Source organism: Lissotriton vulgaris, chromosome 2_1, assembly GCF_964263255.1.
Source record: "Lissotriton vulgaris chromosome 2_1, aLisVul1.2, whole genome shotgun sequence".
Taxonomy (NCBI): domain Eukaryota; kingdom Metazoa; phylum Chordata; class Amphibia; order Caudata; family Salamandridae; genus Lissotriton; species Lissotriton vulgaris.
In genome coordinates this window covers 1,073,460,207-1,073,483,595 of record NC_141687.1, presented here as the reverse complement: position 1 = coordinate 1,073,483,595, position 23,389 = coordinate 1,073,460,207, and the positions used below count along the sequence as shown (strand labels likewise).

General features: G+C 45.3%; 1 protein-coding gene across 2 annotated transcripts in view; it reads left to right on the top strand.

The window, feature by feature from the left end:
- Window positions 1-23,389, top strand: part of MFRP (membrane frizzled-related protein) — a 227,923-nt gene that overhangs the window by 149,333 nt on the left and 55,201 nt on the right. For both annotated transcript variants that reach the window (XM_086958775.1, XM_086958774.1), the window contains exons 9-12: window positions 11,087-11,235; window positions 12,944-13,074; window positions 13,477-13,611; window positions 20,151-20,278. In XM_086958775.1, the coding sequence (XP_086814901.1) occupies window positions 11,087-11,235; window positions 12,944-13,074; window positions 13,477-13,611; window positions 20,151-20,278 (543 nt within the window). The remainder of the gene's footprint in view (window positions 1-11,086; window positions 11,236-12,943; window positions 13,075-13,476; window positions 13,612-20,150; window positions 20,279-23,389) is intronic.

The window sequence follows — 23,389 nt, the reverse complement described above, 5'->3', positions numbered from 1 at the left end:
AGTATAAGTATAGGAGCTGGTTCCCTAGGACTTTAGATTACCCTGGACAAATTTTTGAAAGACATATCCTGGGCCTTCGATGTTCCATTCTGACTGGAGTACGGAAGATATCTCCCTTTTGGTCAAGGAGTGACCACCCTGTTCAAACAGGCATCAACAGCAACTTTGCCAGTCTGCATTTTTGAGGCTCCCGCCGGATCCCGAAGAATCTGTGACACAGGACCTAGACTTCCAGACATCTTCAACCCCGACCCACATCCACAGCAAAGCTGAGACACGTGGCGGACACGAGAGACGTGGGACCGGAACTCCTGGACATCCTGCATTTTGCAAGCTGCACTCCTTCAACGAGGTATCTTGAAGTTGTGCTTTGGGGTGCTTGAAGCCCCAGCCCCGTGCACCATTTGCACTGAAGCCCAAACCCCCACACTCTGCGAGTGTTCCGTGGGCCCTGCTTTTGCATTTGAGCTAAATGCATCTTCCCGGTTCCTAGTCCATCAGCTAGTGAGCCCCCTGAAGACTCAATTTTGAAGCTAACTCACTCTCCTGGTAGCTCTAGACTTGCCCCAGCTTTCCTGCAAAGGAGAAGTGCTACAGACCTTGCTGGTCTGCAACAGAGCCAATCTTGCGTGGGCTGCGGTTGCCAAGGCTTGTTGGGTCCAATCCGGATACCGACACCACAGTCAACTAAATCCATTGTGGGACAGCTCAAATCTAGTGCCTGGTCATCGTCGATGCCTCCTGGACCTCGTGGCTGAAAAGACAAGTTCAACTACTTCCCCTGAAATCCCCCGACATCGCCTGGTTCCTTCCTGGTTCCTTCCTGGTCACTGGCTAGTGACCCAGACTCTGTCCCTTTTGCTTTCAGGTTCCTCAGATCTACGATCCACCCTTGGATCCACCCGGACACTTTTCCTCTGGTCGTCTGCAGCACTTCTTTGCAGCTCTCCATAGAAAATGACGACGACACCCGACACGAAAAGACACCTAGGCACCCGGCTTCCCTGGGTGAGGTAACACGAGTACTTCAGTGCTCCTGTGGGTCTTGACTCTCAAAGTGTCCTAGTTTAAAAGGGTTCCATCCTAGTCCATCCGGAAGTGTCCTTAAATTGTATATTTGTAACTTTTACGATCTCCATAGAAAGTCAATGGTAACCCGCGTCTGTGTTTAGACACTGCACGCGGCTCCCGTGGGCCTCCTACTTCCTAACCTTTGGTCGATTAGAGTAGCCCCAGTGATTCCACAGGCCCCAGGCCTGCTTTCCAATTCTCTCGTGGTTCTTATACCACTTTCTTAGTATATGGTTTGTGAGGCCCCTAGGGCATAACATATACTGTGCAACTTATTGTATATTTATTGTGTGACTTGTATTGTTTTTTTACCTCTGACCTCATAAAGAGTGCAGAGGGGTTGTATACATAGATATTTGAATATACCTTGTGTGATGTCCTTTCATTTGGTACTCAAGGGATTATAATTGGTAAAACAACTTGCTTAACTCGCCCACTGAAGTCTTAGCCTGATGGCTGCTGGCAATTGCTACCCTAGGATAGCATTCTATAACGTTGACTTTACAACCACCATCAATAAGGGTCGATTAGACTGGTGCCAGGTGCCCACTAGAACTATTGGACATCATTTGTCAGGCTAACTTCTCACAATTCGGAGGCGGTGGTTAAATCTCAAATTTCCCAGCTAATTAAGCAGTAGGCCACAAGGAGACTGTGTGAGGTAAGCAAGGTTCGGGATGGACTATTCCCCTAAGCAGGGTCAAAATGATTGCATAAGGTGGGCGTCTGGGGCTGATTTAGAGTTTGGTGGACAGGTACTCTGTTGCACACTTTCTGCCCAAACTCAAAAGCTGTTTTGAGTCAGGCAGACCATACATTTTACGGTGAAGGAGTAAAATGTACTATGTCAGTGTAAAACATCATCCAACGGTCCGATGGAGTAAACCATCCAACCATTCATCCTATTCAGAGTGGACGGTCAGATGAAACATAGAAAATACCCCATATCATGGGTGAAAACTGGTGTGAGGGTCATACGTTTTTTTTTCAAAAACAATCTCCCACCTTGGGACTTTGTTTTTGAAAAGTAAAAAACTTTGGAAAAGTTTGACGGCCAGCCATCATGTTTGGTGGAGCCACCCCTTAAACTTATCCTACATTGACCGGAATGTCAGTTCCTGCCAATTTAAGGAGATGTTAGCCAGGCTGACGAACATCTCTAAATTTGGCAGGCAGTGTAAAGGCCTTCACCACTCTGTCTGCCTCTACTCAGTTTAAAAAATCCTAAATGAGGACGTGGCTTAGAGTGCCAGCATGGCGGACGTGCTCTAGACGAGTTCCGTCCGGCCCGACATAGATCCTCCATTTATCCTGGCTCCCGCAGCAGCTTGAGGGTCCTCGAGGCTCTCTTATCCTCGGCGCTTCCCTTGGCGAGGCCCTGGCGGTGTTTTCGGTGATCCGACGTTCATCGGTCGGAGCTCGGGGGCCCTGGTGTGGTGAGGCGAGTTACGGTGAGTGGAGCCGGGGCCTCGAGTGAAGAGGCTGCCCTGGTCCGGTGGAGCGGCGGCGGCGGCGGCGGCCCCTCCGGGAGGGCCGGAGGGCCGATGGACCTTGAGGCGGCGAGTTAGGGGCGCATCGAACCCCTTGAATCTGGGCAGCGTGGACAGAGTGAGGGGTGCCCGGCCCTGGAGGCAAGAGTATTGCCGGCGATCCTGGGTGGCCGGGACGGCAGACACATGGCGCCGGGCCTGGACGGAGGAGCAGTGCTTGCCCTGGGGCACTACTGGACTCGTGTGGGGTGAACCCTCCGCTCCGACTGCGGTGCCTGCGTGGGGGCCACATAGAGTCCATGATCATCTCGAGAGCCCGTGGAGTCGAGGGTGAGGCCCGTGGATTGTGGGTGAGCTGAGTGCTGCAGCGAAGGCGCACTCTGGGCCGACGAGACTATGGTGGTGGACGCTTTGCCCTGATTGGTGCCCTGGGCCCCTCGACGAGTGAGCAGAGCGTGGCCCCGAGGAGAAGAGCCCGCTGAGTGCCGGTTAGTGACGGAGACTGGTGGCGCTGTTTGCCGTGGATTTTGGCGGACGAGCAGTGGACCAGCGGTAGAGCCTGCGACAGTGCCAGGGGTTCTGCAGGAGATCGTGGGAGGCCCACTGACAATACCGGATCTGCCTGAACCCACAGCGTTGAGTCTACATTATACTGGTGAGGAGAGTGCGGGGGGCGGTGCGGCGCACGGAGGTCTCTTTCCCCCTACCCCGGTACTTGTGGAGGGCCATGCAGGGGCTTTGGCTGGTGAACACTACTGTCAGTGGGGGCCCCTATCCCAACTTGAGCCTAGGTGGGAGAGGATCCGAGGACTGGGCCCAGTCGGGCGGATAGCTGGAGACCAGCTGCCATGACAAGAGGCAGAGGAGGGGGGCCCATTGATAAATTCACCGGGCCTAGCGGAGGAGCCAGAGCGACTGGGGGACAGCAGGAGCTTGGGCCGGACAATGCAGCCTTGATGGCGGCGATCACGCAGTCCCGGGATATGTTGCATGCCGAAATTGGCGCAGTGGGGGTAGATGTCACACTCTTGCGGCAGGACCTGCAGAATGCTGTATCTCGCATCACAGAGGCGGAGACAATGATCTCAGGGGTGGAGGACGAGGTCGCAGCCCTGAAGTGGCAAGTGGCCAAAATGGAGAGTGTCCAGAAGGGTCTGGCTCTGCGGGCCGAAGATGCAGAGGGACGTGCGCGACGCAATAACTTGCGCTTTGTTGGTTTTCCGGAGGGCTGCGAGAAGGGTGACATGGAAAAGTTTCTGACACGACGGCTAGAGAGCTGGCTCCCCCCAGATGCCATGTCTTGCTGTTTCGTAGTGGAGCGGGCTCACCGGGCCCTGATCCAGAAGCCTCCATTGGGGCCCCGCCCGCGGCCAGTCATCGCGAAACTGCTGAATTACCATGACTGCGATGTCATCTTGAAACAGGCCAGGGCTAAGGAACCGATACTATTTGAGAACAGTCGCATTATGGTCTTCCCTGACTACACACGCCTGGTGCAGCAGCAATGCCAGTCGTTACAGGCGGCCAAGGCCCGTCTTCGAGACCTTAAACTCCCATATGCTCTTCTGTTTCCCGCCCGTTTGAGAGTGGTATTTCAAGCACGCACTCACTTTTTTGATACTCCGGAGGAGGTCTTTAAGTGGACTGATGAGACAGTGACAGTGCGACCACATACGCCGCCGGGGCTGGACCCTGACACTTCTGTGAATGAGGCCCCATCGCAGAATGCCCGGGGATCTGGCCGGGAAGGGAATTGGCGATCCCGGTCGCGACAGCGCTCCCTTCTGGAGGGGCCTCGGCCCGGGGACCCCGAGCCTTTGGGCACTGAGCAGCGAACCTGTGACTTGTGTAATGCGTATGCTTTATGGAGGTTTGCTGGCTCCCCTTTGCGGGAAATCTGTGGTTCTGTGTTTTAGTTACTGGCTGCGGGAGGAGAATATGATATGGGACATTTCCCCCCCTTTCTCAGGGTTTGGAATTGGGTGGGGTGGACTAAGATGATATGGGTTGCTGGGTGGGGATTCATTGGCATGGGGGACCTCGGGGCCCACATTTGGTATGGGATGCCCACCTTGCCACAACAGGTACTTCAACTGTTTTCAGGTATTGGGGGTGGGGGGGTTGCTTGTTTGGGGTTGGGTTTGTTAGGGTGGGGGTGGGGTTACACAGCCTATGGGGGTCCTATTTGTTTGGTTTTTCTTTGTCCTTACGTCCGTATGTCCGTGAGATACCTGAAGCAACTCTCAGATGACGCATTGCGCTGATAAACCCCTGGGGCCCCATAGTACCCTGCGTATACTTAGTTGGAATGTCCGTGGGGTATTTGACAAGATCAAGCGGGGAGCGGTGTTGCGACAGGCGAAGCGACTTGGGGCAGACATCCTCCTCCTACAGGAAACAATCTGATGGGCACTAAAGCCCCGTGTCTGCAGAGATTTGGCTATCAGTAGGTCTATCATGCTGGGTTTGTGAGGGGGTCCAGGGGCCTGGCTATACTCATACACCGTAGAATCCCCTACACTCACACAAAGCTCTGGACGGACACACAAGGAAGGTACCTGTTGTGCAGGGTATGGTGGGGGAGGTTCCTCTGGTCTTGGGTTTTGTTTATGCCCCGCCGCCATTACAGTGGTCTCTGATTGAGAAGCTATAGACGGTCTGGGCAGACATCCCGGACGTGCTGACAGTGGTTGGAGGCGACTGCAATGATGTCCTGGATATCACCAAAGATAGGTTTCGGCAGGGGGTCAGTACCTACATAGGCCACCCCACAAAGCTACAGGGTATGGTTAGTGGTCTGGACTGGGTAGATTCGTGGAGGCATTTACATGTCGATACACGAGAATATACATTCGTCTCTGCTGTACACAGGTCCTTCTCAAGACTGGATTATATCTTTATTTCTCGGGTGGCGGCTGGACGTGTGGAATCGGCAACGATTCTCCCGTGGGGCCTCTCGGATCACTCGCCGGTATCTGTGGAGCTTCAGTTAGGGTGGGGGAGGCAGCCATTCTGATGGTGCTTGTCGGTGTGGCACCTTCAACAAGAGGATTATAGACACACATGCGCAAGGCGATTTCCAATTATCTTACTGCGAATGTGGGATCTGTCTCGAGTGCCACTATGCTGTGGGAAGCATTGAAACCTACACTGCGGGGGATAGATATTGCCTGGTGCCCGGCGGCGCGGAAGCGAAGGTGGTAGGCCTTGGTGTGTGCGGAGGCCGAGGTGGGGGGCTTGGAGCATCGAGCACGTCTGACAGGGGAGGCTTGTGCTGTGAGCCAGCTTCTACTGGCGCAGCAGTCCTATGCGGCGTTGTTCATGGATGAGGCCAGACAGGTGTGGCTAGCCACGCACAGTAGAATTTGCCTTTGGGGGGATAAATCTAGTAAAATGTTACATAGGCTCTGTCAAGGGGTCTTTCATGCACAGAAGTTGCCCGGGATTTTAGATGGAACAGGGGATCCGTTAACGGACCCAAGAGAGCTGGCGGAGAGTTTCGCTCTGTATTATGCGGAGCTATATGCCCTGTGGGAGTGCCTGTCGGCTGATCAGGTTGACAAATTCATAGCAGATCTGCCCCTTAGGACGGTATCTGATGAGGTGCGAGATAAACTGGATCTTCCCCTGACAGATGAGGAACTGGGCACTGCCCTGGGGGAGTTGAACTCGGGGAAGGCCCCCGGTCCGAATGGCTTCCCCAGTGGGTTCTTCAAGAAATACAAAACCCAGTTGGCCCCGCATTATCGGGCGGCGTTGGAGGAGACCAGAGATCAGGCAGGCTCCCTCCGGATTGGAGGCATGCGGAGGTGGTGGTATTTCACAAGCCGGGTCGTCCCCCGGAGCAGCACTCCTCCTATCGTCCGATCTCGCTTCTCAACGTGGGGGCCAAGGTCCTGGCCAAGGCTTTGGCCAATTGGCTACTTCCCTATATCTCAGGACTGGACCCGGACCAGGCTGGTTTTATGCCGCAGAGGGCGACCAGACACAAAATCAGACGGGCGCATGTGGCGATGGAGGCAGTTAAGGACATTGGGCAGCAAGCTGCGTTTCTCCTGGCTGACATGGACAGAGCATTCGGCTCTTTGAATTGGGTGTATTTGTTTTCACTGCTTCAGCGGCTTAACCTGGGCCCTCGTTTCCTGTCCTACCTGGCCTTCAGCACACTGACTTAACGGCCTCGGTTCGCGTTGCGGGAGCGGTCTCTTCTACATTTCAGATTTGGCGCGGTACCCGGCAGGGGTGCCCTCTGTCGCCCTACTTATTTGCCTTGGCTATGGAGCCGCTGGCGGCGTGGGTGCGCATAGATGCACAGATGAGTGGGTTTGAATGGGCGCAGGGCCCGTCAGACAGAATTGCGCTCTACGCAGACAACGTCCTCTTTTTCCTTACGGACCTTCATAGATCAGGGCCGCGTCTTTTGAGAATCATGCAGATTTTGGGGGAGTCGTCGGGGCTCTATATGAATCCCCGCAAATCCACACTAGGGGTGCTGGGAGAGCAGACTCATGCGGTAGGTGACTGGTAGGTATGGGCGGAAAATCCGTTTCGCTCGCGGATTTTGCGGATTTTCGGGAAATCCGCAATCCGCGAGATTCGCGAATCTCCCGCAAAATCCGCAAATCCGCGAGCAGCGGATTTTGCTCGCACTGCTCGCACTGTTCGCGTGAGTTCGCAGCTTCCCAGTACAACTTCGCGCCCCGCGAATAAGTGCTAAATTGCAGAAATACGATCTTAGCAAAACTGAAACTACTTGCCAGGTTCAAAAGTTCAGGCTCATCATTAGTAGCCATTTCCTGTAGTGCTTCCTGAGGGGCCCCTCCAGAGTTCAGTTGCCAGTTGCAACTATTATGTGACCCTGCTCTGAACCTCAGAATAGTTACACATATGCCACAAAGGTCCTGAATTACAGCTAAGGGAGACAAGCAGGAGCCAGGCTGGAAGTTAAAATCCATTAATCAGCCCCTAATTCATTATTGTCAGTTGGGGCAGGGCAGGTGTTGTAACTAATTTTGCAACAATGAAAGCACTTAGCAAGTGCAAAAGATCACTAATCAGGGCGCACTAAGGAAGCAGGTGCCAGCTAAAAAAATATTCTGTGACACATTAATCAGCCCCAAATTAATTCAGGTCACTTGAGGCAGGGAAGGTGTGCTTTGCTTTGCCGAAAATAATGTACACTGGACAACCAGAGGGTGTGGTGATGAAACAGAGGGTGGCATGGGTGGGCCAGAGGGTGGCATGAGTAGTCAGAGAGTGGCAGTGGTGACAGAGAGTGGCAGTGATGAAGAAGAGTGTCCCAAACAGGCTGGACACGTAGAAACAACAAGTTCGCAAAACTTGCGACCCGACAGGTAAGTTCGCAAATTGCGAAATTGTAAAAACCCTCGCGAACTGGCAGAAACACGGGCGAACACAAAAAAAAAAAAAATCCGCAAATTCGCGGGAATTCGCGGATTTTGCGGATTGCGAATTCGCAAATCCGCAAAATTCGCGAACGCGAGATCCGCAAAATTCGCCCATGCTTAGTGACTGGGCCGCTCCACTCCAGGTAGCAGTAGGAGGACTTAAATACCTGGGGGTATTCCTGTCGGATATCCCGGCCATGTCCCGGGAGCGGAATCTGGTGCCGGTCTGGGATCGCGTAAGGGCCGACCTCAAAACCTGGTCGGGTATGCCGCTTACCATATATGGCAAGTCGGCGATTTTTAAAATGGTGGCGCTCCCACGCCTGCTTTATCAACTGCAGCATCACCGTACCCAATACTCCCGAGCTGGTTTCGCCAGGTCAACTCTGCGTTGGGTCAGTTCCTGTGGGGGGGAGCGGTTTGTGTGGCGTTGCGCACGTGCTTCCTCTCCACCTATTGTGGGGGCTAGCGACCTCGGATATCCTCTCCTACTACCAAGCCTCCCATTTATTGGTGTTAAACGAGTTGTGGTACGGGGATAGGACTGACCCGGCATGTGCCATGAAACGATACCTGATGGGTTCAAATATACTACACACCATCCTCTACTCTGCATCCCTGAGGAATGCCCTGCCGGCGGCCACCTGGGTGGTGTTTCACATCTGGCGGAAGGCTTTGCGCCGTATGGGGTGGTGGAACACTCTGACAGCAGAGACTTCTGTCTTGCACAATGGATGGTTTCCTGCCCTAGCGTCGCTGCAAGACTTTACGGGGTGGGACAGCATCGGCATCTCGACCTTAGGGGGCGTGATGCATGGTACAACACTTAAATCCTTCCAGGATCTTAGGGACGGCTTTGAGATGCCCAAATCCCAATTATTCAGATACCTTCAATTTCGCCACGCCCTGTCCCCCAGCCTAGAGGGGTTAGAGACTCTCCCCGAATTCAGCCCACTGGAGGCAAAAGTGTTTATGGGTGATCTGGAGACGAAGAAAATATCTTGCATTTATCAGACACTGGTCACACACAGTTCCCCCACACTACAGAAGCTTAGGGAGCATTGGGAGGAGGACGTAGGTGGGCTAGAGGAGGAAGATTTGAGGGAGGCGCTGGCCGCACCCAGGGGTGCCGCCATAGTGATGCGTCTTCGCCTTATCCAGTTCAAATATCTGCATAGGGTCTACTATATGAGGGTTCATGGCAGGCGGGACTGGTTGCCTCACCAGACTGTCTCCGCAGTCACAGGGAGGAGGGGACGTTTCTACACATGGTCTCGAACTGCGGAGCTCTTGTTTGTTTCTGGAGTGGGGTCCTGGCCTGTCTGTCTGAGGTATTGGGGTGGGAGCTCCACCGCATGCCACAATTTGCCTTACTGCATGTCATGGATGGGGTGGGGGGCAACATATACAAGAGACACTTGATGTTACTGGGCCTCACGACAGCCAAGAGAGACATAGCTAAAGGGTGGAAGAATCCACGGGCCCCATCGGTGGCTGTCTGGAAGAGGGGACTTGATTTTTACATGGGATTGGAGCGTCCGATTTTTGTAGCCAGGGGGTGCCCGCGGAAGCATTTTAAAATTTGGAAGCGCTGGGCGGACTACAGGGGGTGTGGCTGAAGCCCCCAGTAGAGCAAGATGAGCTTCCTCAGGAGGGGTGAGGGGGAGAAGGCAGTGGAGTGTGGAACATGGAATGGACGGGACAAATGGATTGCTTATATTTTTCTCTTTATGCTGTATATTGTTTACTATGATAGAATTGGACCTAATGAGGGCTCTGCGGCTTTGGGGGGGGAGAGTTGGTTGGGATGGGGGTGGGGAGTTGGGGGGAGGGGGGTTTGTGGCGGGGGGACTGGGGGAAAGGAGGTTGGGTAGGTGGGGGGGTTCTTTCTTCTTTGCCCCTTTTCCTTTTTCCTGGCTTTATTTGCAAATGTTTGCCAGTATAATGAAAACGTTGATTTCTGCTGGTGCTGTTATGTCAATTCTTGCAGTTTTCCCTGGGTAACAGGGCCCTGCATTACTTGTGCAATCTGACAATAAAATGTGTTTTCCAAAAAAAATAAAACAATCTTAAATCTGGCCCTCTCGCTAGAGTGGCAACGTGAGAAAAAACTGTGGTTTGGAATGCTACTTAAAGGGATTGCCAGTGGTGTGAATGCTTGCAAGCATTTGCCCAATCACCTTTTGGGTGTTTGATTGCCAGTACTATGCCAGGAAACCTCACACTGGCATAGTTTTCAAGCCTACCCATGCATGCAAAGAGCAAATAACATGGAGAAATAAAGATAATTCACCCTGTTATGCCATACTCCTTCAGGCACACTATTTTTGTGCAAACCCATGTCTACAGCTCTTTGTAAATCTAGGTTTGCATCAAAATGTATGGATGGATGCAGAGGAATGCCTATGCAACACCCATAGAACAGGTACCTGATGCAAAGTATTGCAAGGCAGCACAATTTCTTAATTTGCATTACTTTTTCTTACCAATCCAACAAAATCAACATTTGCATCGCTTTGCAAATACCAAAAAGGGTTTTGTGTCTGGGTGCATCAAAAAGTGACGCAACCCAGACATGAATTCTTTGCAAATCCGGAACTATATAAGTATGGGTTAGCATCAACATCCATCGGTGAATGCACAGGAACACAGATGCACCACCCATGGAATGCGTACCTGATGCACAGTAATGCATGGCAGCTCAATGTGCTGTGTTGCGTTACTTTGGCATAGAAAACCACATAAATCGACATTTGCATGGCTTTGTAAATACCAAAAAGGATTTTGCATCAGGACTGTTTCAAAAAAGTGACGCAATCAGACGGAAAATCTCGGCCTAAATACATGTAAGTGTGTGATTCAAAACTATGAACAGGTTAAAACCTCTTAGTGAAATCTGGATGACCAGTAAAACAGACATAGAAGACCTGACTTAGGGCTCCGAGACACAACTACCAAGTCAAGAATATATGTATTTGGAGGGCTTCACACTCCAAACTATCCCCTTGAAGCTAGGCCCCAGAATAAAGTCATACTATCTGTTTCTTTGACGAGTCATTCCAGTGTCATGTGTGCCCATGCCATGGTTAATCTTACAATGATACCTTTTCCTTCCAGATTTGTATGTGGAGCATCTCAGTCCCCGAAGGTCATGTGATTGAACTCCATTTTCATAACTTCAGTCTCGAGTCACAGAACAACTGCAACTTTGACTTTGTGGAGGTGCATGACAGTGCAGGGATTGGTGCCACCAGCCTCCTGGGCAGGTAGGAACATGTGTATCTCGGGCTCATATAACAAGAATATCTGAGACCCTCAGACCACTGAACATATGTATTAAACAATCACAAGTGGGACAATAATCAACTCCATGGTCAGAGAAAAGAGGTCTGCAAGCACGCAGTAGGTGATAGCAGTGTTTTGCGCAGAGAGATCATTCCTATGTGTGAAACTCGTAGTTATGTTTCCCACATCTCTCTCTTTGTATACTGCGAGAGCTTAGGCCCACTTAAACCTTTATCTTCAATCTGATGGTGTTTGTAGCAGCTTGAGAAGTAAGAGGGAGAAAACAATCACAATTTGATTTCAATACAGTGTAACCAATTTGGTCACATAATAATCCACCCAACAACTAAACCTGGGATTAGTAAGATTTCATTATAAATTTAGAAACAAATTGATTTAGACCAGCGTCAACGTTATCGTACAGAAATACAGAACAAAGAATATGAGTCTATATCTCCTAAAGAGATTCACCCTACACAGCACAAATCAGGCAACTAACTTTATAATGGCATGGGAAATAATCAGGAAAAATAATTGCGTATTAAACAGCATAAAATGATTCTCAAAAGTAAGCATGAGCAAGGTATCTCTCCCTACACTGCCTTAAAGGGACAACCCTAAACTAAGAAGCATTGAATGAAGGTGAAATTAGAAAGGTGTCAGCTGCCAGAGTCTTCAGTAGAAGGCACTCCAGCCATGAGCCACGTAGCATAAAGCCACTCAAGCAGACGCATTGATCTGCTCCCCGTGTAGTCCTAAAATGTCTTGCTGTCCCTCATTAAGTTACCGCATAAAATATCAATTTAAGGTAGACAATCTCATGTGACTTTCTCTAGTACTTATACTTATTCCTGCACAAGTGGATACTTGCACCACCTTTCCCACATCGATAAGTTGCTACTTCATTTGTCCTTGGTCTTTCTTTTCCTCCTTCATGATAACTCATCTCCTTGCTCGCTACTGTGTTTCTCCTTGCCAAACTTCATCTTCTCATACCTTGCTATCTAATGTAAACAAAACCCTTCTATGCTAACTAATGAAGCTTTGTCCACACCTGCAGTAGAATCAAAATACAAGTAAATGCATTTTATGTTGAAGATTAAATACGAATTACGTGTTAGATTTTAAACGTGAGCTTGAACTGAACGTTTTCTCCAGGCCCACTCCCATGTCAAATTTGTAGTGCGCAAGGTTACAGAATAAGTGTAAATTTCTACGCAAATAATAAATGCAGTTCCTTAATATGTGAATAAATTGTAAGGAATTACGAAGGTGTCATTCCAACTGTACCTGCATGAAAATAATTCTTGTTACACGTAAAAATGTTTAAACATTAGTCTACATACATACATTCTATTTTATTAACCTCACAATGGGACACATTTTAAACGTGAACTCCTCCTGTCACATTAATATGTAAATGTCACATAGACCTTTATTAGTCACATTCTATTCACACAATTATAAGTCTCATTAATCTTCACGTGGAGTAATTTAAATATGCAGTACTCCATTTTCTCTCGTAACATTAATCACACAGAATATATTCTAGTGCTGACTACGCATGATTGTGATGAACTCCTACAGTATCTCAGAATGGGAATCAAAACTACACTGCTCAAATACTAACCTCCTCTCTTGTTCTCTCTTCTCTCCTCACTTTTCATCTCTCTCCCTTTCTCCTGGCAGGTTCTGTGGTTCTGACCTACCACCCCCTCTCACCTCCTCACAGCACTTCATGACCGTCCTGTTTGTAGCTGACGAAGGAGTCTCAGATGAGGGATTCATGGCTACATACAATGCCCGAAACATGACTGACCGTGAGTACTGAAAGCCTTATCCCATGGAAGCTTTCATGCAGGTAGCAAGCTTTAGTCTGGGATATGAGGAAGGTCCTGGGAGAGGCATGGCTCTTTTTGTGGACCCAATGTTGGGAGATGGTATCTTCAGAGGTTGACTGGTCCATTGAGCAATCTGAGCTATGCCTAGTGCCTAGTGGGCCTGAGCAGAGTCAGCCTCATGACAGGTCTGTCTCTTAGACATTGTCCTGAGCTGGCATCTAGTGTGCTCCAGACCATGAGCCACACCTCATCAATTACGGATATAGTCAATGTTCACACCAAGGCTTGTCACCCCCTGCACTCTTCATCCAAGTAACTGTGCAGTGTCTTCCTCTTGGGCCCTTTCCAGGTGGCATTAATGTGATTTCTCCTTCTCTTTAGACACCTGTGGCCCCTCTGAATTTTCCTGCGGAAACAGTGAGTGCTTGTCCATGCAGTGGGTGTGTGATGGCTGGAACGACTGCCCCGATGGCAGTGATGAGCATAACTGCTCCAACAGTTCGTACCCAGTATTTGGTATGTGGTCTCTTATCACCTCAAACTCCATTCTACAGCCTGCACCCTTCTCTCTTAACCAATCACCAGTAAAGCCATTCCTAAGCGTATCTCTTGATGTCTAGCTCTCTCTCGATGTCTTTTCCCTGACTCTGAAATGGTAAACAGTCATAATATTGATTCCAAAATATAGAATGGACATAATATCGAAGTAAAAATATAGAATGGACAAAATATCGAATGGACACAATATAGTGGTTAAAAATATCGAATTTAAGGTAAGTAATATTGATTTTCAAAATATAGAAGTCAAAATATCGAAGTATACAATATAGGCATTAAATATATCGATTTTTTAATAATATCAATTTTTTTAAAGTGTTTTGTATGTTAGTATATGTGTGAAAAGTGTATATTAATTTTTGTAATGTATGTTTAATGTACTTTAAGTAATGAATTTAATGTTATTTAATTTTTGCGTAATTTAATTCTGTAGCGGGTTGTGGGTTTATAGGGGAATAGGGTGGGAAGTAATTTAATTGTAATTAATTAAATATTTGTATTTATTTATTGGTATTCATTTTGAATTTATTGTTATTTTTTAATTGGTAATTAATTTGTATTAATTGCCAATTAATTTGTATTAATTGATTAATTGTTAATTATGTTCATTTTCTAAATTTATTTTCTGTAGCGGGTTGTGGGTTTATAGGGGAATAGGGTGGGAAGTAATTTAATTGTAATTAGGTAAATATTTTTTTTCATTTATTGGTATTGATTTTAAATTTATTATTAATTAATTTTTAATTGGTAATTAATTTCTATTAATTGGCAATTAATTTTTATTAATTGGTAAATATTTTGTATTAATTAAATATTTGATAATTATGATAATTGTATTAATGTATTTTCTGTAATGGGATGTGGGTTTATAGGGGAATAGGGTGAGAAGTAATGTAATTGTAATTAATAACATATTAAAAATACTTTTTGTGTATTGATAATTAATTTACTGTTAATTTTTAATTGGTATAAATTTTTATTAATAATTAGTTTTTGTTATTGAAAATTAATTAGTTGTTAAATAATTATGAATAGGTTATTAATTTTTAATAACTAATATGTAGTTGTATTTCTAATTAATTATTACATAATATTAAATTGGTTATTAATTTCAATTAATGTTTTATTGGTATTGATATTTCATTTATTTTTAATAATATATTAAATCATTACTTTCCCTACTGTTAAACTCACTGGAGTGGGAATAGTAATTTTCAACCTCCCGCTATCCAACGCTTTCCCTACTGTTGCACTCTCTGGAGTGGGAATAGTATTTTTTACCCCTACGCTATCCAAAGCTTTCCCTGCTGTTGCACTATCTGGAGTGGGAATAGTAATTTTCACACTCCCGCTATCCAACGCTTTCCCTACTGTTGCACTCTCTGGAGTGGGAATAGTATTTTTTACCCCTACACTATCCAAAGCTTTCCCTAATGTTGCACTCTCTGGAGTGGGAATAGTATTTTTTACCCCTACGCTGTCCAACGCTTTCCCTACTGTTGCACTCACTGGAGTGGGAATAGTATTTTTTACCCTCCCGCTATCCAACGCTTTCCCTACTGTTGCACTCTCTGGAGTGGGAATAGTATTTTTTACCCTTACGCTATCCAAGGCTTTCCCTACTGTTGCACTCACTGGAGTGGGAATAGTATTTTTTACCCCTACGCTATCCAACGCTTTCCTTACTGTTGCACTCTCTGGAGTGGGAATAGTAATTTTTACCCGTACGCTATCCAACGCTTTCCCTACTGTTGCACTCTGGAGTGGGAATAGTATTTTTTGCCCCTACGCTATCCAACGCTTTCCCTACTGTTGCACTCACTGGAGTGGGAATAGTATTTTTTACCCCTACGCTATCCAACGCTTTCCCTACTGTTGCACTCACTGGAGTGGTAATATTAAATATTACCCTCCTGCTATCCTACAGTAAAATATTGTACATTTTTTATTAATAACTTAAATTAATTATATCTTAGTTTTAAGGTTATTTGAGTATTTTTAAGTATGTTTTAGTTAATTATATTTATTATTTCATTAATTTTAAATTACTTTTAAGACATTTAAAAAAATTCGATATTTTGACTGACTATATTTTTTACAGACTATATTTTGGATTCGATATTTTTGTACTTACCTGTTTGTAGATAGGAATTCGATATTTTGGCATTCTATATTTTGGTGACTATATTTTGGTAAGTCTATATTTTGTCATTCTATATTATGTCAGTGATCCCTATCCTTCTTGCACTCTTTCTCTTTCTGCCCCTTCACTGTACCTCTCTATCCATCTTTCTTACTCTTTTTTCTTTTGTTCTCTCTTTAATCTCTCTCTCTCTCTTTGCTTTCTATGTCAGGCTGTTCCATAATATTTGACCTTGAGAACCCATAATCTTTTCATAAATGGGCTTTGTTTGACCAGATGTGCTGTCGATTAGCACAGATTAGCAGCTGTAACACAAATGCATGGCAGATCTTATGGGTATTTAGGACCATTGCTCTAATATGGTGCCTAATGCATAAGGGTTTTAACTTGATCCTGAGTTTAGTGGGGACCCAAAAGAGCCCTTTTAGCACTGGCTTAATGTGATCACATTCATGTTAGTGTAGACACATTCTAGCTTCCTGGTTTTTCACTTTTAGTAGTAGGCTAATAGGAGGCTGATATAAACGATGTCACAGGAATCCATCCTTCCCATAAGTAGAACATAGGTAATCCCTATTTGGACTGGAGTTTATTTTGATTCTCTACACCACAGCGTTGACGTGTGATGTGCAGTTCATATCGAAATCAAGGATCATCCCATATTTCTGACCTTAAAGGAAGGGTTGGGGAGAGAGCAGGTTAGAAGGCAATTTGAATGGAGGTGACTGTGACCCAGCCCCTCCTTCAAATAGGGCCTCAGTCTTTGCTTCTCTCAGAAAAAGGTGGCTGTCCTTCATCCAAAAGTAGGCATAGTCTAGACAGTCTACACGCTTTTCTCAAGGTGGATGTGGATGTGTGTATCTGCATGTCATCAATCTGATGATGGTCTAATACTTTAGCCAAGAGAAGCATGTATATATTGAAGTGAAGTGGAAAAGTGACAAACTCTCTAGTAGTCCACAGTGCACTTTAAAGAAGGCCGAAACTGAAGAGCCTATATGCATTTGTTGAGACTTATGGAGATAAAAATGTAAATTGATACTTGTATTGCGCACTACTCACCCGCAAGGGTCTCAAGGCGCTTGTACAAATACCGCTGTGGAACCCATCCTGGCTTTTCCCTGTGAGGCGTCCACTCCTGGGCACCCCCAAGGTGGAGGCCAGGCATCCTTAGCGTTGTGGGGGTCGTTGTGGAGATTAAGCAAGCTATTGCCCAGAGCTGCAGAGTGGGACTCCATGATTGGAATAGGCATCGAGGCGAGAATTATCAGGTTTGTGGAATTTTTGAGCCCAAGACCCGCCGAGGCGGGGAATTGAACTCTGGTCCCGGGCTAGACCTCTGCATCAGGGTCTGCTGCTCTAATCATTGAGCCACACTTCTCCACAAATGAACAAATTCTTCCAGGTGCCATTCCTGAATCCCTTATCTGGTCCTTGAGCCTGCTCAGCAAGCTAGTGTGGTCAACCACATCATAAGCAGCTGAGTGTCAAGGAAGATTACAGAAGCTTTCTGGACTTCGTCAACTGTGACAAGAAAATCGTCCCATGTATTAGCCAGCAATGATTTTGTACTTCGGAAAGATCAGAATCCTTATTTGGTGATCGTTAGTGTGAGGTTTTTTTTCGACATTTTGCTTGGGTATGGTAGGTATGAGATTGGTCTGTAGCTGGGCAGCATACGAGAGTCTCTCATCAGTTTCTTCAGGATAAGTGGTATTAATATTATGTGTTTTGGGGGTCTGGCACTGTGCCATGTAGGAAAGAGATGTTCATTAGGATTGTTTGGTCAGCTGTGAGGGGTGGGATGGCTTTCTTCATCAATGCAGATGGGCAGCATTCTTCTTGGAGTTTGAAGGACAGTTGTTTTACTATTTCTTCTGACGAGGGGTTGAAGGGGGTCAGGGAGAGGGGGAGGAATAAGACATTGAAAAGATTACTGGATTGAGTCGTTGGAGCTGGATTCATGTGTTCTTTTGATCCTCGCCTCAAAGAGGTCCAGCAGATTTTCACAATGTTGATGAATGGACCAGGTTGACCTTTTCAGCACTTCTGAGTTAAACATTTATTGGAAGATGCTGAAGCTCTCCCCTGTCTGATTGTGGACCTTATTGATGCACTTGGCAAGCTGGGTGAGTTTTTGCTTGATTTACTGACTTGTGAAACCCTTTCTCTGAGTATTTTAGATAAGTTTGTCTATTTCAGACGAATACAAGTGACTCAAGAATTATGCATTTTCTTTTCATTAATGCTACATCACTTCTATACCACTTGTTTGTGATTTGACATTAGACATTTGTTTTCAAGATGGTGTGGTGCCAGCTTGTCAAGTGTGGCTGGTATCTTGTTTTGGAAGGAGGTAAAGAATGTCTAAAATGCAAACAAATGGGATGCTTCTCATTTACTGATTTATAAAGATTGTTTCATGTTCTTGATATTATTCAGATATTTGATTTGACCAGGAATTGCCTCTAACTTGGCATAAGGGAGAGGCTGATACTAGAAGTTTGTGAAGAAGGGTTGATCAAAGAATGGTCCCACCAACACTGTAGCAGCACAGATAATAATTCATACTCGGTGTTCAGCGTGACTACATATTATGGCCTGCCAATATATATGGGACATACAGCATTTGAGACAAGCCCCAAGTAATCATGTTCTCATTCAGTTGTGAGCATGGTATACTCAGTAGGCAGCCTATCCACAGCGTAAAGTCTACCATGATCAGTGATTAATTTGTAAAGAAAAGAGGGCTGTTGCCCAAAGTTTTGGTGAGGAGCCAGAGGCTAATACAATCAAATGTCTGCACACCAAATACTGAGGCTCTGTGGTCTTTAATCCAGCACAGGCCCTTTCTAATCCACTATCAAACCATCCTTGACCCTTTATCTCACTTTTGCAGGTTCCTGCTTTCTCAATTTCTGACTTCTTGTCATCTTTCTCTTCCTTTGTCTTTCTACATGGTGTGCTTTTCCTTGTCTTGCTTGCAGTAAATATAGCAGAAAAATAATTGCCGGTCCCCAAAAATGAGTGCCAGTGGGAACCATCTGCAAAAGTTAAGTCTGCCCATGACAATGTTTTTGCTGGTGATTTAATGGAAATAAGTGTTGTTCCAGGGGATTGTAGGGGTGGTGGATAATATAAAACGGGTATGAGCTATTCAGATTGAAATAACATTGTGTAATATACTTGTGAAGGAGACATTCTTAAGCCTAGGGTTTTCATGAAGATCAGGGACAAAACATAAGCACTTCCTTTCCCATTCTTTGTTTTCCTGGATGATATTGTATCCAGGAGGGATCAGAGTATCGAAAGTGGTTATCGAATGGGACTCATATCTGGTGTTGGTCACAATCAGACTCTATTAGAAGGTCTGTTGTTTACAGGTCTTGTTTATTATGAGACTGTATATTGATGAGCCCGTTTAATGAGAGCATTTAGTTCTGTTTTAGATTTGGGAACACATGCTGTTGGGTGGGTAGTGAGCATAAACGTGTCCTTCCTACCAGAGAAGGAAATACATTGAGCAGGTCCAGATATATTGGGCATGAGTAGATTGAGGGTAGCTCCAACAAGTACTTTGTAATAGGCAATCATGAGAATTAGGAAGAACTGATGTTGCTCTCTCTCCCTCTGTCGGCCTATCTGTTTCTCTCTTTCACGATCCCTCTCATCTCTTTCCAATCCTCTCTCTCACAGACACTCTCCAACTCAGTCTGTCCGTGTGTCTTGCTTTCTCCCCCATTTCGCACTAATAGTTTCTCCTTTATTCTTTTAATGAAGCATGATCTCTACCTCAGATAGGGGAGAGGTGTGGCGCCGCGGCCAGGGTGACTGACTCCGGAATCTGGGGATCACGGTTCGATCGCCGGGGGTGGTGGCAGATTAGCCCAGCACCATGTGACTCTGGGCAATAGCCTGCTTAATCTTCCTGACGGCCCCCAGCGCCTAGAGACCCTAACGGGTGATGGTTCGCGCTTTACAAATGTGGATTATTATTATTACCTCTCTCTCTCTCTCTCTCTCTCTCTCTCTCACTCTCCCTCTCTCTCTCTCTCAACTGGAAGCCCACCTCCACTTTTCTTTCTATTATCTAATCTCCATAACACTACTTTCTACTTCACACTCATCTATCACAATCTCTCTCTCTACCCCTGCCAGGCTTCTCTTCTTACAGTCTTGCTGTGTTTCAGATGGTTTCACTCTGTGACTTGTTTATCTGCTGTGAATCTCCGTGCTCCCTATTATTTCTTCATTTTTCAAAGCTCGCAATTCAAGCAGCTGTCCATTCATTATGATTGAAATGTTCTACTCTACACCCCAGTATCTCAAAGAGCCTCTCTCGCCCTGCCTCCAGAGGTGTCCTGTGAACCGGTGCAGCTACAGATGTGTGCGGGGCTCAGCTACAATTCTACGTCCTTTCCCAACATGTGGCTCAGCATCCCTGACCAAGAAGAGGCATCCAAGGTGCTCAGGCATTTTAAGGTATGTGCCCAGCCCTGTATCTCTCACACTCTTCTTGGCCCCCTAGACCTCATCGAGATCCACCCTATGCCACACCCTCACCACAACTCTTGAATAATTCCAGACAAAGTGGGGGCATCTAAGTTGCTCAAGCATTACAAGTAAGTGAAATCCTAAAAGTACTGAACGTTGGATCTTGGTAGCTTTTGTATGGTCATGAAAACCGTCATTAGGCTTCTTGAGTCTGTGACGATTCCTTCTAGCGTGCAATTCATAGCTGGAATATCCTATATAAAAGTCCTCATATGGGCTTCTTAATCCAAGCCTTAGACCCAAGAAGCCTTTCAGATTGGAGCCCCAATGTGCCCCAACTTGTGTCCACACAGATCCCCTTAAATGCTCTATAGGGATAACTGTTCTATGAAGACGTAGATAAAAGGATACTTATATAGTGGACATGAAAACCTGTAATGCTGCCAAAATTGATAAACTGAACTGCCCACCGTGACCTTGCATGGGGCTGGGAGGTGTAAGACAAGAGCCTAATTCCATATCATAATTAACAACAAATTAGCCTTGAGTGGTTGGAACTCTCTATATAATTTATAGAGACTCACAAAGCAAATGTAAGGTTTGTCACAGTATAAACTGTATAAAATTGTTTTCAAATAAATGATTTTGTTAACCAGATAACCAAATTAAGGGCTCAATTACTCAACATTTGTGGATAATTGTTATTTAGATTATTACATTGTTCAAACACAATGTACACTATCACACATTGCATATTGTGTGTTGTTAAAGATATTTTACCTCATACATGTGAAGTTCATATGTTTTAATTGTGGATGTAATTTATGATATTGTACATAATGTTGTACATTATATTATGTGGAAATATAAAATATGTTTGAGGTTGGAAAGAGTATATGGAGGGGCTAAGGTTAAGATAGTATTTTTATTATGAAAAATAGAGTCACTCAATGTTCTTAAGAATCAGTTCATTAAATGTTGTCCCTTCAACAATTGATGTATTAATTTACTAAAAGTGTTCTATAAATCATGGACACTAATATTATCAGCCGATCTGTCACCCAACCCAGCTGTCCACAGACGTTGGCCATTCACTGTGGGATGCAGACAGAAACACTGGTCCCTTTAAAAGACAATCCAGCAGCTCATGGCCTTTGTCAGTGCAAAGAGGGATCACCTGGGTGTATGGACAGGTACTGTGCCTTTGCGTGCATATGAGAAGGGCTGTCACAATTCTGACACCCTAAAAGTTTACCTCAGCAGAACTCCCACAGTTCGATGAATCAGAGATGGTGTAAAATTGAGTTTAATGAGGCAATGTGCCCCTGAGATAAGACACCTCCCAAAACATCAAAAATATCAGTAATACAATAATTAGGCAAACCTGTCCACTTAATAGCTGAGTTACAGATCAGTGGAATCGTTTAAAGGAATTATTAGAAAGATTTAAAAAGGCAAAACAGAGTAATTGACATAACGTCTATCAGCAAATAGAGCACAACAGAGAAGAGCAGAATTTAAAATATACTAAACCCCAAGAGGGAAGCAGAATTAAAAGCTAAACAAACAGCATCCCTGACAGCATCTAAGGCTTCAGGAAAGTCTCCTGGCACATCCCAAAATCAGGAATTTATATACACTATTTTTTAATAGGAAATCAATAAAACCAAAGATTCATTGTGGTATGATCAAAATGTGTTATATTCTAAAAAAATCAATGCATAGTTATATTATGTGTCACATTTCCTTAGTATCTAAGCGCTATCCCTCTACATAAACAATGATTCTGCCAACTCTATGCTGATGCTACCCTGAAGTGTTGTAACAAACTAGATACATGAACAACAGAAATCTATTATTGACTGAGTAGGGTCCAGTGACTTAACAGAAGGACCGTGAAGTAAGGTTACAGTTTTGTAGAATGAGGGAAGATTAGTCAGGAGCAGTATGAACAATACCCATGGAAATAAACAAACATGACTCTGTTTGGCCGTGTATTACAAAAATGACAACTTGTGAAATGTGCAGGTGGAAGACAAGGGAGACATTCATTTTGAACAAGTGGCTGCTAGGTCCAAATTGAGGCCTAGTTAAGAAGGGTCAGAAAAATACAGTTGTAAACATCATATGAAGTTTGTTTTAAAGATAATAGTACTATATCAGTGTATATATGTGTAATCATGTATAAATCCACATTCTGCATGTTGGTAATACTGCACAAAAACATAGTTGTACAAAAGCGCCCTAGTAATTTCTCTCCTCTGATTATTTTATATAATCACAAAAAAAAATCATAATTAATTCCTATTAGTCCATAATTAGAACACAGTCTGCCTCACTTTCTGCTCTTCAGGTCAATTCTTCCATTAATGTCAGTTGATTTTAAACACAATCTCTGGCATCCTGCATTTCAAATTATTCCCTTTTCATCTTTGACAATCCTCTTTTCTTTCATACACCCAGATTTTGAAAATAAATACTCAGAAAATTTGAATAAGAGAAATAAAACAATTGTGCAAATCAATACAATATTACATGGGTAAAAACAACCTAACCATACCCCCTCCCAGACTATTGAACTATTCACCAAACTTACTAAACCCCTTTTCTATCTCACTAACCCAGGAACCTACTGTTTCCCACAGCTATGCTCCTCTAAGGTTTGAACTTCAGTACAACATTTTGATACATACGCGTTAATAAACCTATTGTTATCGGGTATTAAGTTGCAGTACTCCCTAACATTCAAAACCCTTCAACACTACCTTCCTTCGAGAGAAGAATTTCAAGTGCTAGGTGGTTTTGCATAATCATCGCTGCATTGGGATTAGTTGAGAATTAATCTGCATTAAGACACTGGCAGTATTAGAACCAAGCAAGTCGTCAAGCATAGACAACTGTCTAATTTTCACATCACTCATAGCCACACCTATAGATGGAATCATAGCTCCTAATATAGCTAATGCTATTTGTCCAAACCCACATTTCACTTGCTTTAAACCAACATCATCATTAATTCTATTCATAAGGTAGACTCTAGGAAACACTAAAGCAAGGTAACAAGAACCCACTGAATTATGAGGCGCATTGAAAAAAAGT